This window comes from Ischnura elegans, chromosome 1 (genome assembly GCF_921293095.1).
Source record: "Ischnura elegans chromosome 1, ioIscEleg1.1, whole genome shotgun sequence".
NCBI classification, from domain to species: domain Eukaryota; kingdom Metazoa; phylum Arthropoda; class Insecta; order Odonata; family Coenagrionidae; genus Ischnura; species Ischnura elegans.
The window spans coordinates 71563989-71577957 of NC_060246.1; the positions used below are offsets into that span (position 1 = coordinate 71563989).

Below are 13969 nucleotides of genomic sequence, written 5' to 3' on the forward strand. Positions count from 1 at the left end.
CAGTAATTCCGATGATTTTGCGTCCTATTTTATTTTTAATAAGGATCGCGGAAAAATTTCAGCAAGAGTGAAAATCAAGCACGGATAATCCGCAACCTGGAGAAACCGCAGCCGGATAATCGGGAGTCTGCTGTACTTGTATTGGTAAATTACTCCAAATTCTGTATAACATTTACTTAAATGTGTACATCTTTATTTTTGTAATTTGCATATTTTATTGATCAAATTGTAATCTCCTCCATTCTCTTAAAATAGTAATAATAGCCTCCCACTGGACAGTGGTTCTTTTTATGAAAAGATTCCTTATATTTATTTGACTTTATCATTTTTAAATAAATATAGGTAATCAAAACTGAACTGTAAGGTTGCAGTCCTCTGTGGAATTACATACAAGGAATTTTACACTCAGAATTCATCTTCAAAGTAAATATTTAACAAGTCTCATCTTTGACATTATCACTAATGAAGAAACTCAAATCTCTGAGAATATTTTCACATGATCTTTATAAAATTTCTCTATGTTTTCTATAAAAAAAAACCTATAATAATTTTAAATTTAAATAGTAATGGGAAGTGAATTATCTATGTACATAAATATATGAATCTCTAGCTTAATGTATTAAGTTATCTGTTTCAGTTCTTGATACATGCACAGTGTTAAAATACCTGCAATAAGTAACTTAACAATTCTAGTACAAATACATTACATAACAAATATATTAACTTAAGAGCTAATATCTGGGATTATTTTTCCCACAACTTTTTCAAAGTACAGCTCTAAATATTGAGTCAATTTGGAATTTCTTATTGTTTTCCAGTGGAAAAAAAGGGACATCTTTCAGCTAAATATGTGACATTTTCAATATGAAACAGTGCCAAAAAAATTATGAAACAATGTCTTATCTGCTACACTAAAAAACTATTTACAGTATATTATGGCTCCAAGCTCCTTTCCTAATATGGCAAAATTATCTACCTCTTTTTTTTTAGTATAAACTCAAAGATTAAATAAAAAACAAGCATCATATAAGAAAGTATTCTATTTTAAAGCTAAGAATAAAATCAGCTTGGTTAATTTGTCAATGACTTTTCCCAGCATTTATATTTCCATTATTGTTGGTATTTTTTGTAAGTATTAATTAATTGCATGAAAGTGTTTAATAATGATTTGCTCTTTTACTGTCTTGGGGGTTATCAATCCATAGAATCATAAATATTTTGCATGAGCCACCATAATCTCAAACCACTGTAGAAGGCCCTGAGTGGAAATACTGAGTGGCTGGTGGCGTTTTAGTCTAATACAAGGAAGGAATCTGATTCCCTTATTATTAATTATCAAATTTTACACACGGTATCTCATGTTTTTGGTAAATTACCCTGTATTCATTTTGACAGTTCAGATAAAATGGTAAGAAATATCCAATCCTCCATCCTTGAACTTTCACTGTCACCTGTCATCTTCCAAGTTTTTGCTGGATCGTATCATACTTCTATGATCTCATTAGCACTGTCATTTCAATGGTGTGGTTGGTATACTTTGCTACCAATTTCTATCCCAATGAAAATAAGCATTTTTCACACCTTTACTCTCATTTGCTGTTCGATGCTCTTGCCTTAGTAACGAGATGATGGCTTTTATCTCCTAAGCAATTTGGTGTGGTTGCATCAGGGAGTCACTTGAGTAAACTAAATTCATAGTCATTCTTTTTGCTGTATTGTGAAACAATGCATCATTTGTTTGACAATCCAGCATAAGAGAGACACCATCACAAGTTGGTTGCTAGCTAATCAGTGTCACTGAAGATTCTTCCCTTCTAACTACTCAGGTGAAATTGTACTATTGAAGCACCTCGGAACACCATAGAGTTTTGTGTGGTTTTCTTCAATTGCAGTCACCGCTGACATTAACTCGTCTGTGCAGACCAATGGATTTCCTGTAAATAAATAAGTATATGTTACTATTGATGAATAATCAGGTACTGGCATCACTGAGAAGTAATTGCTCAGGGTGAGAGAGATGTGTGCTTAAGTGGGTACTTACCTTCAAAATGAACCCTAAGTATTCCAGCAACATCATGTAGTTTACATCGAGTTTTTGCTGTCAGCTCAATCCCAATGGTGGTAATTAAGTTGTACTGCAAGTTAGCTTTGCAAATGCGTGGAAGGCCATAGAAATCTGGACCAACCGTTGTCAAAAGGTTATTGTTTGCAATGAGTTCTTCTAATTTTGGAAGTTCCGTCTAATAAAGGAATATTTATAGTGAAAAACATGAGGCATCAAAAATTTTGCAAATCATGTATACTTTCAGTGGTTATCTCACCTTGGAAGTTTCTTCAAGGGTTGTTAGTTTATTGTGAGAAATGTCTAGGATCTTCAAATCATCTAGATTTATGAGGTCATCTGGTGCAATCTTTTGGAGGAGATTATGTGAAAGATTCAGTTTTTGAAGCGTTGAAAGACCACCAAGAACTCCCCCTAATTCCTCCAGCTGATTATATTCCAAGCGTAGTTCCAGAACTCTGGTGTGTGTTTCCACATGATTTTGAAACTTTTATGGAAGGAAAGGAGATAATTTATTTTTTCACTTGTTCTGCTCAATGATGTAGGGTTATATTGATATTTACTTGAGGAAATGCCATTAAAATCTATCCTTAACTCATTTACATTTTGCTAGCAATGTTATGGAGAATTTGCTCATACTCTGAATTTACTCCTGTCAATACTAGGTTTTCATAGTTACTGTTTTTAATGGCCGATCAATTGGCGTGTATGTCAAGTTAAATTGTTATTGGCAATACGTAGACCAATGAAAATTGTTTTGCTTGTCATCAAATGATTGTTTTTTTCCAGTAAATACATTTCTAAGTAATTCTTCTGTGAAACTTTTAATCGGTTAAATTGGTTGGTACATACTGAAGTGGTGGTGATTAATGGTTCTAAAGCTGTTAGTGTGTTCATTTACACACGGTTCTGGCTTTTCTTGAACTTACTTCATGCTCAAGTTAAATAAATTTCCTATGGTTCAATTGTTGCTATATTTAAGGAGTTGTCAATATAACTATTTAACCTTAATTTCAACTTTTTTTGATGAAGGCACCAATTTTTAGATTCCTTACCTCAATTTTACCATCAAGTTTCTTGATTAAATTGTGTGATAAGTCAACTGTATGAAGTTTTTTTAGCCCCTTGATTTCTTGCAGTGAAAATTCAGTCAGTAGATTGTGGGTTAGATTCAGTGTGGACAGCGAGTGCAACGATTGCAATGAACTATTGAGGGATGTCAGTCGATTGAATCCTGCTTCAAGATGCTGCAGAGATTCCAACTCTGCAAAGTTATCGCTGGAAATCTGCAAAAAATGATATTATCAGCTATGCATTTTACAAGTTATGTTTATCAATAAGGGCAAGAATGTTGAAAATGCATTTTAGCATCAAGTATGCTTTTGAAAATCCTTACAGTTTCAAGTAGGTTGTCCGTAAGATGCAGACGCTGTAATTTTTTTAGGTGCTTGATTGTACCATCAAGTGATTTTAACTTGTTGTTCTGTAGGAAGAGTGACTGTAGTCCAGGGTATGAGTTTAGTTCCACTGGCAGCTTAGTCAGCTGATTACCACTCATGTGAAGTAAAAAGAGATACGGTCCTTCTGGTGGCATTTGGTTTTCAAGTGTTGTTAGATTGTTTTCATTCATGAAGAGCCACCTTAAATTGGTAAGGGATCTGGAAAGTAATTAATATTCCATAATTTTATCTGTGCATTTTAACTTAATATGTTTTACAGGTATAATTTGTTTTAGAAATTTTTTAATCAAATCCTCACTAGCACTTCCCATACTAGGCCTGAGCTTTGGTCAGTTATTGTTGATGGACCATTAGTTAAAACCTGATTATGGTAAATACTAGGTCTGAAACATATTTCCCTGTCTATAATTCCCTAAAAGCATGTCTATTTATGTAATAACGACTTTTGAAATTGCTTTGTTCTATCTTTGTTTCCCATTAGACTACATGAAGTTGGTTGAGATTGCAATAGATAACGATGAGTGATGACTAAAATGGATGAAAACTACCTTCCATGATAGGACTCGAGCCCATAAACCTTGTTGTGGTAGGTAATGACTTAACCTATCTACCAATGATGCTAGAAAAATGTCCGAAGCATAAAAAAATTGATGTTAAAACTTTTGAAAATAAGCCAAACCACCGAGTCTGCCAGTAAATGGCTATCCTAAAGGTTTGGCATTGAAAGTCTTAATAGGAACAGGCTATTGAGAATGTAACTTGAATATTTATATGATAATGTTATTGAAGTTGAAAATGTCATGTTGGGTAAAAATAATAATATTTATTGTTCCAAGAGATCACATGTACAGGTGACAATGGAAGTCGTGAAAAAAATAAAAATAAACAATGATAATTGTAATAAATGAAGCTCAGGAATAGTTACAATTTTTAGTAGCTGATGGACTAGCATTACTCAGAGCCCAACATCAAACCTTCAGGCTATAGTAGTTGTTGCTTAGTAAATATTTTTTCAAAGTATTCTTAAATGATACAGGTGGAAGACATTTGATATTATGTGGTAATTTGTTGTAGATTTTGGGTAGGGAGATTAAGGGTCCTTTTTGGCAGAAAGTGCAGTGGTAGTGTTTCAGGCAGGGATGGCAAGTGAAACGAAATGAAAATATTTCATTTTGACCCTGAGGGAAATGAAAATACAAGGCCTAGGTTTAGTTTCGTTCCTTCGCAAAATTAAAATCACCAAAGAGTTTAATTTCAACCTGGGATGAAACTTTACTCCCGGGTAAGAAACGAAATTAATCGAAACTCGGCTGCTCATAGTTCAGTTTTATCCCAGAAGTTGACTGGAGGGGAAAAGAGGGAATGGTTTGGACCCATTTCATGACGGAAAGTAGAGAGGTTAAAACATTGAGCTTAAAAATCGAATGGCCAGTTTGCGTTCACCGCTCCCCTGTTAGCGGTAAAAATATGAGTTCCCCATACATCTAATGGTGATAGGCCGAACCTCTATTTGATTCAACCACACTTCGTACTCGGTGTGTGAGATTGTGAAGCAACCTTCAGGCTATAGTAGTTGTTGCTCAGTAAATATTTTTTCAAAGTATTCTTAAATGATACAGGTGGAAACTAAACTGGTCAAAGGTGAAGCCCATGGTCCCTTCAGTGCAAAACATTATCTGGGTCGTAGAGCTTTATTTTAGTTTTGACCCAAAGTAGTTTTGACTCCAATTTCGTTTTGACCCGGAGTTTAGCTCCTCGGGTTTAAATCCATTTCATTTCATATCTACATTACACTCCCAGGAACGAAAGTATTGAAATTTTACTGGTTTTGACTTTCGTTTAGTTTCTATCGCCATTCCTAATTTCAGGTGAACATTATCAGTCGTTCTGCTTGCTTGATTAGGAAGAGAACTATTTTTTGGTTTGGAGGCACAATTAATTAATTACTTAAGCATGTACAGTATTAGGAATGTTAGAATCTTCAGGTCATTACGTAGAGATAAGCCAGGTGTTTTCATGGAAAATCTGGCCATAGCTTTCACTGCATGTTTCCGCTTAGAGAAAACTTTGTGACAGCAGGTAGCAGTACTCCAAAAGATGATGTCATAGGTTTGGTGAGGGTATATTTTTGCATAATAGAGAGAGATTAGAGTTGAGGTGGTGGGCAGTGAAGGCATGAATAAAACAAGTTTTGCTCTGTTGAGCCTTCCCTTGGTCAGTAATTTAGCTGACTTCATCATATCACCCTTTCATTTAGTTTTGTAATGATTATACTGCATATTTTTATTGTTTCTTCCATTGAATCATAATGATCATGATTGTCATTGAGCTGTACTTCCAATCATCATCGTGGTGCATAGGTAGAGTTATTGTAGAATGATTTAAATGGATTTTTTTCTTAAAAGTAGCACCATGAGTATAATTTGAGTTCTTCATTCAATTTATTTGAGTTGTAGGTATCCTATGTAAGTTATCTGGGGAAGGTAAATTTGTCTTGGTAAAAACTTTGTAATTATTTTTTATTTACGTGACTAATTTCATATCAGAATTGTCAGTAATTATTAGTTACAGCTTTATATTGCTATAGTTTGTCTAAAATTTGTTCCTTAAATCTTATTTTTTTCCCTCTGATTCTATTAATCCGGATGGTGTTTGTTCCACTGTCTGAGAAATTCCAAAAAATGTGCCAATTTCAATCTGCATCTAAATTTCATGTTACCCTTTATACCCTTTAGTCATTCATCACAATGAAAGGCATTGAGAAGTCAAATCATTCAAATACTAGTATAGTTAAAGACTTGGAGTATGTACTTCTTAATATTTATATGGCTAAAGCAATATTTTCAGTCTCTATCCAAGGGGACAGCATAGAGGAGGCCCAATTCCATCCTATAGAAGGCTGATTTCTGTTACCATATTTTAATCGGATTTTGGAGTGGCGACTTTTTTAAACCCACTTAAATGCACATTGTGTGACAACACATTTAGAGCCCGAATTGAGGAACCTCTTTCGTAATATTCGTGTCCCTACCATTCACATTTCAAAATCACGAATGACTAAAATTTAGGCATGCTATGCTGATGTCCAAGGGATTTGGGTGGACCACTTATAGATGAAGTTAATTCTTTGAAGTAATGGTATCGTAATAATTTGATGTTATTTTTATGGGGGTGAAAGTATACATCCCATTTGTCTTTAAAGTAATTTTGTTTGTCATAATGACTACATATTATGTTTGTCATAATGACTAATTGTTTACTAAATATTTGTATTAGAGGCTTTGTCGCTGAGTTAAGCACAATAAAGCAATTTGATTGTCATGAGGTACCTTTTTACAACTTACCTAATGGATCCATTTAAGTCTGATATCTGATTTTTGCCAATGTACAGAGTTTGCAGACCTCTTGGTAGCGATCCTTGCTCTATGCTTGATATAGAGTTTCCTCCAAGAAATAAGAATTGGAGTTCTGGTAGACCCTGAAGAATGTTAATGTAAGTTAAAATGAAGCACTGTCTTTTAACATTAACTTTAAACACTGAAAATGCTATTTACAGATTGAAATTAAACTTCCCCTTGACCATGAATTCCAAATTCAAAGAACATTATCATGCAATAAATTTAATTGTCAGCCAAGTGCTTTCCGTATAAAGAATATGAAAGCGTATATATGTAGACACAATAATAAAAAATTTTAGGTTTAATATTCAAGAAGGTATCATACAAACTGAATTAATTTTGCTAATCTGATTTTTCTCTCATCTATTAACATTAAACTGAAATTCGTAATGGCTGAAGCAGAAAGTTATATATTTCAAAAATTAAGAATATTTCTCTCAAATATGCCTTTCCTTGTTGCAGAGACAAGTTTACCAGAAAACTGCAAGATTTCTGCCCTTGATGGCAATCAAATGAATACATACTATGGCTTACATTGCTGGCTTAACAATGAAGTCTTTCAGATAAGTTATAGAAATGTACTTTCAATTACTTAATGTTTTTTTTATATATTTAACTTGACAACTGTATTTTCAGGGCTATAAGACCTTCTTTAGTAAGAAATTACTATAAAATCATTCCGTATTTTTAATTATAATTTTTATGATATGAAGTACACTTGTTAATTTTTTTATATAATATACACATTCCCATTCACTCTATAAGGCAACTGAAAATTAATTTTTGACAATGTTGTGTCCCTTGAGTTCTTGAAAACTTTATATTGAAATTGTCACAATTTTTTTAAAATATTTGTCATTTTTATATTAGATTTTCCAACTGTTCTTGGTGATTATTATCTTCATTAGTAAGCCATTGACTTGGAATGCCTTTTGTGGCCAAAAGTGAAGCAAATAAAAACCTTCGATAATATACTCATGAATCTTATTATTGGGAAAATATGGTGACCATAATATGATCTCTATTGTCCCATTATTTTGATTTAATAACTAAGATTATTTAACCTTGTTTTGGTAGTTAGCATGTTATGGTAGTTATGCATAATCTTTTGATGTGTCATTTCAATAACAATGGTACATGGAACCTGCTGGTAAACCGAAGGTAATTTTAATTTTTTGTTGGGCTTCCTATAAAAATTTTTCTTATGCTATTAGCCCTTGGAATTTTAAGTTAGCATGAGAACTGGAATTCTTGTGCACGAAACTGACTTTCTGGTAATAATTTTTAATTTATTTTGTGAATTGTCTTGCAATTTTCATACCTCAAAATCTGTTTGTGATATAGAAGTCAGTCGACACCACCCAAGGTCAAGGGTCACAAGATGTGGCATGTAGTTCAAAGCCTTCTTTGGGACCTCTGTGAGCTGGTTGTCAGCCAAGCTGAGAAACCTTAATCCTGACATTCCAGCAAACGTATCATCACCTATCCTCCTGGGAAAAGAATGAAAACTGTAAAAACACTGATAATATTGGAAATTGAAATGACTTAAGGAAAGTAGAGTAATATCTCATTCATTAATATCTGTAACTTACAGTTTTTTTAAAGCAATATCTCAACTCTGAAATAATAACTATCAGTAAAGACTGAAATATGTTTTTAAAAATGGTGCATTTGTGGAAGCAAAAATTGAAGATAGCTAGATTCTGTATTGTTTTAGAAAATGGGATTATTATTATAGTGTTCTACCGATTGGAGGAGGTTTCCATGGAGTGCTAAAGAAGTGATGTGAGAGCCTCCATTTCATTCCAGCACTGCCCTCTTCAATTCACTGTAAGGCCTACTCCCTTTCAATCCTATTCTCTTCCTTCCCCCCCTTCGTTTACCTAACATTCTACCCTAGAACACCGTTTCCAACATCCCCTCCTTGCTAAGTACTCCCTCCATCCAAACCTTCTGTCTCCTCCGTACCTCATCTAAAGTTGCCTCTCCTCATCCACCATGTCCAGCACTTCGTCGTTCCTTTTCCTCTCCGTCCATTTCACCCTCTCCATTCTTCTCCATACCCACATCTCGAATGCCTCCAATCTTATCTCGTCTTCTTCCCTCAGTTTCCACGTTTCCGCAACGTAGAGAGCTACACTCCAGATCAAACTCTTCACCAACCTTTTCTTTGAACTCTTACATAACAATCCTCTCAGAAGCTCCTTACTGTTCATGAACGCCTCCTTTGCTAGTGCAATTCTCTTCGTGATGTCCTTACTACTGTATCTGTTTTCCTCTAATGTGCTACCCTAATAGTTGAATTGCTATACCTGCTCAAACTTCTCCCCACCTACTTTTATCTTAAGTCTCACATTCCTCGCTCACAAAAGGTTTACAAAACCCCATTACCTTGGTATTCTTGTGATTAATCCTCATCCCATACTCCTCGCACTGCTTGTCTAACGCATCCACTAGAGCCTGCAGTCCCCTTTCTGACTGGCTGATGAGTGCCTGATCATCCGCGAACCTTACCTATTTAAACATCATTCCTCCCACTTCCACTACAGCTTCCAGGTCGTCCCACCCTTCCCTTACCATCTCCTCAGCATATCCGTTAAAAAGCAGCAGCGGTAAAAGACAACCTTGTCTCACTCCCCAGCCAATGCTTGCCCACCCAGATTCTCTGTCCCCTACCCTCACTTGCACAATCTGGGCTGTATACAGATTACGAATCAGTCACCTATGCCTCCAATATGTGGTTATGAGATTTTTTCAGTCCTTCAAATTAGGTAATAGTGATTATTATGAAAGATTCGCTTCCTTCAAGTTGGCATCAATTAAGGATGCTTTGCTGATGCCTAATCGCTAAAATTAAGAGTGATACATAAAATTGATATTAATGAGGCTTATAAAATATTTCTTCAATCACATATTGTTCAATTGCAACAATGATACAGTTTGTACATCAAGGTATCATCGTTTAGATGAAGTCTCTTTTTATCACCTAGAGGAATTGTTTTGAGAATTCTGGAGTATTGAGGTGGTAAACACTCACTTAACTTGAATGACAAAGGAGGCTCCCTTATAAGTAAAATACCAAGAAACTAGGAACTTAACTTTGTTTAACATTAACTTAGTTCAAATTTCATCCAAATGAGGAAGGGTGGAAAATAAAAAAAAGAATGGAAATTGGCGGAATACTTTCGCAATTTGAGTGAGGAGGAGAGTGTTTAAGGTGAAATAGACAGATTTCATGCTCATCTCTAAAATTTAAATGTAAAATGTACTCCGGAAAAGGGAACCTCTTAGTTCTCCACATGACTTGAAGGAAAAAATATTGGTATGAAATGGCATAGTATCTCTATTGTGAAACCATGGAGAAGAAGAAAATCTCCTTAACAAAATCAAAGATTAAAAAAAAAATCATATAACATTTCAATGGTCAGTGACTACTGTCATCAATACGGTTTTTTTTAGCCCTAATGAAATTTAAATACGATGTCACCTAACTTTTACATTGTATCCCTAACATTGGAGTATTTTCATGGCCCTATAACACTGAAATTTCTCTGAATTACGTGGAAAGGTGGCGCCGACTCCAAGCCCCCTCAAAAATTTGTTATGGGTATGAGGAAAAAATATGTCGGCCTTGTCGATTTTCCCCTGAGTGTCCAGATATCGAGATGCGAGTTATCAGAGTTCTAATGTTGATCATAATGACTTCTAAAATGCTTATAAAACTTAAAACTCACTACTTTTAAAATTTCCCGGGGCAAGAACCCCGGTTTGTCCCCCCCCCCCCCTCTTTCCCGATATTTTTTTGGAAGTCGGCATTCCTGGAAGGGTGTCATCAACCACTATAAACCACACCGATCGAGAACAGACCAATCAGGGCACTGTTAAACGGCTCTCAAGGGTATAAATATCAGCAAGAACTTGGCTCGACATATAACCCCTGAAGACGATGGCAGACTTAGTCATCAAAACGTTGGGACCTGTGACCCAAATCTAAACCCGGTGGGAAACCCGAGAACTATTCCTGCAGAGCATACGCCGGGAAAAACTTAAATTCTACAAGTACTTTGGTGTTCTCGTTTAAAATTGAATAGCCTAACCTTTCATTGATCTTGACCCCGCCCCATCAGAATATAAAATAAATAAATGGAATCTTTTTTATACTTAAAATAACATGTAAATCTAAAATATGCTTAAGATAGCAATTGCTGGAGAAATAAAATGATAAAACTTAGAGGCAAACAAATATTCATACAGATTAAATTATATGCTGTCAGGATTTCAAAGTTAGCATTTAATTCGCTCAGCATATAAAATTAAAAAAAAATAGACGTTGATACATCGCGGGAGAGTCATTTCGTCGGCCACTATGTAAATGACCCCGAATCGTATTGCGCACGCACTCATCGCCCCCCTTATCAATTGCGGAGTAGTGGGAAAACTTGAAACGGCGCGATAAGCCATGGGTGAACTGTCGCTCTGGAGCGAACGGCAGTGGACTCGGAGACAGCCTGTCAAAAGTTCGCATGACTCGCGAAAGCTATACGCATTTCCAATCGATGTGTGAAATATTGATGGCGTTGTCGCCTCTTCAAACTTGTGGAGACATTTTTCCACTATGCCCGAAGGAAAGCGCCGCCCCCTCAGAAAGATATTCGCGGTCTATGGTTTGATTGAATTTTAGGGTCATTGTCATGGGATGCCATTTATGAATCCTACTCCTAAGTGATCTCGTGGGTATTTAAGACGTTTTTTTGGACTCCGGTGGTAGTATTAAGATTATTCTATTGGACAGTGCTCGTTTTCTTATTATCCAACCGACAAATATTTATTCGAAACGGACTTGGAATATTTACTAGTTTCATCTATAATCAGGGACGCCGACTTGCAAAAAATATTGGTGGGGCCCTAAACGGGGTTCTTGCCCCAGGAAATTTTATAATTAGTTAGGTTTAAGTTTTATAAGCATTTTCGAAGAGTCATTTGATCAACATTAGAACCCTGATAACTCGAATCTCGATATCTGGACACTCCGGGGAAAATTGACAAGCCTGACACATTTTTTCCTCACACCCGCTACGAATTTTTGAGGGGGCTCGGGCCCCCTCAGGCCCCCATGGAGTCGGCGCCACTGTCTATAATAACTGGGAAATACGTGCGAGATGTAACTTTTTATCCAACCATTCTCAATCCAGATAGTTGCGCAAGCAAAAATGTATAGGTTGGAATTTTGCCCTTTTAATTTTCTCGATTTCAAAAAATGTCCATTAAAATCTTTTCCATGTTTATAAATTAAAAACGACAGAATTAGCTCATAATAGTGATTGTTTTCTACTATGTGTGGACAAGAATTCCGACACTCGCGTTGAATATATTTTTTGCCTTGAGCGCCCTATCAAAGAGGATATTGAGGTTTCTGAAATATTCTTCTTCCTACCGCCAAGGGACAAGTTCGTGATTGAATGACTTCCCGTTTGAAAGTCAATCTGTCAGAATCATTGATCAGTTATCTTATTCTTCCGCATTAGCATTTTGATAAATTCTTATTTAGTCTGAAATCGATATTTTTTACTTCCTAACTTCGTTTAGACGGACATTACAATCAGTATTAATGTTGATTTTAGGTTACAGGTTTTGTTAAATTCGTTATAATATTGAAATGCGAAAAAATAATTAGACGGGTTAAGGTTTAGTCGAAGAGGGCATCCATTTATAGAGGGTTTTTGGAGGAGGGACTGATAGGAGCCATATCTCCCAATTATATAATAAATATCTCCTCGAACCCTTGGAGGCCCCTTCCGCTTTGGGACATGTTACTGATACCAATGTGGTGAACACTTTTCTTGTCACTTTTTCTAACTCTTTTTCCTGGAGTTTCTAGGTATTATCGCTCTTTAAATATACAGTGTTTTCTTGGATTTATTGTCGTGGATTATCTGGGATTGATTTCCTCTCATTCCAAATTGAATGATCGCGTCATAAATATGTCCTTCCCCTGTGCGTTAGATAGAGAACTAATGATTCGGTTTTTTTGGATGCTTGAAGTTTTCATTTTAATTATTGTTTGTTCAGTCCATTTAGCTCCTTGGATTGAGGCATTAATTTTGTTAAAGACGCAGTTTTTTTCAACATAAAATTTTCTTCTTTCTTCGTGCTGTTTGTTTCCTTGTTATGAGCTGCGGTTGTCATTTCGAGGTACGGTAGATATATTTGTTTGTTTTTTTTATTAAAATTTATCTGAAAGTCGCAAATATCGTCAAGCTGTTGTCTCATTAAAGAGTAGATTCAATGAAGGATGGCTATCGGGACGGGAGGAGGGACCACCATATCTTCCATGGAGGAGATACTCCGAGGTGGATCACCTGAGCAGCCTTCCTTACCAGCATTCACCGGGAAAGCATCAGATCCTAGAATAATTTAGTTTCCTATGCAATGAGGGTAATGATTCCCAGTTCAGTCCGTCACGCAGGAATTAAAAAAGTTTAATGATCGTGAACGAGTTTATTTGTTTTCAACTATTCTAGAGTTATTTTACTATGTGATTTTACGGTTGAGTGGTCGTGTTATAAAATTGTAATAATGATAAAATAATTCTTCGGGTATAGTTCATATATATAATGCAAAAAAGTTGTTAGCCAGCGTTTCAGTATATTTAAAACCTTCATCAGAGCTTACTTTTGCACATATTTATCATTAATTTAAGGAAAATTGTAATACTCAATTGATACTTTAAAATATTTTTTCTGGTTAATTTCCTTTAGGCTATGCGAAAATATTGATCAAATATTCACTACTTCTCAGTTTTGTACGTCGCACTTTAAATCAGTAATATGCTGAATTGTCAATTTTAATGCCATAGTAAGGCTTTCATTACAACATTAGGCGATTTAAAGCGTTTCAAGGACTCCCTTGAAAAAATAAAACAGCAGAGATAATTTATATCAGACTTTGAGTGATAAAAACTGAGCGTATATATATGAATTTGATTTTATTTGTTATTTTTATTTGATAACCCCATACACAGCTACAGCTAAACTAATTCAGTATGTACC

The 13969-nt window shown here is 35.3% G+C and overlaps 1 protein-coding gene across 1 annotated transcript in view; it reads right to left on the reverse strand.

Annotated features, from left to right (window-relative positions):
* Nucleotides 1-285: 285 nt before the first annotated feature.
* LOC124163103 (leucine-rich repeat-containing G-protein coupled receptor 4-like) overlaps nucleotides 286-13969 on the reverse strand; it is a 58457-nt gene continuing 44773 nt past the window's right edge. The window contains exons 2-8 of the mRNA XM_046539906.1: nucleotides 8242-8410; nucleotides 6867-7000; nucleotides 3459-3720; nucleotides 3118-3348; nucleotides 2322-2549; nucleotides 2042-2240; nucleotides 286-1934 (exon numbers count right to left, since the gene is read on the reverse strand). Coding sequence (XP_046395862.1) covers nucleotides 1819-1934; nucleotides 2042-2240; nucleotides 2322-2549; nucleotides 3118-3348; nucleotides 3459-3720; nucleotides 6867-7000; nucleotides 8242-8410 — 1339 coding nt within the window. The 3' untranslated portion in view covers nucleotides 286-1818. The remainder of the gene's footprint in view (nucleotides 1935-2041; nucleotides 2241-2321; nucleotides 2550-3117; nucleotides 3349-3458; nucleotides 3721-6866; nucleotides 7001-8241; nucleotides 8411-13969) is intronic.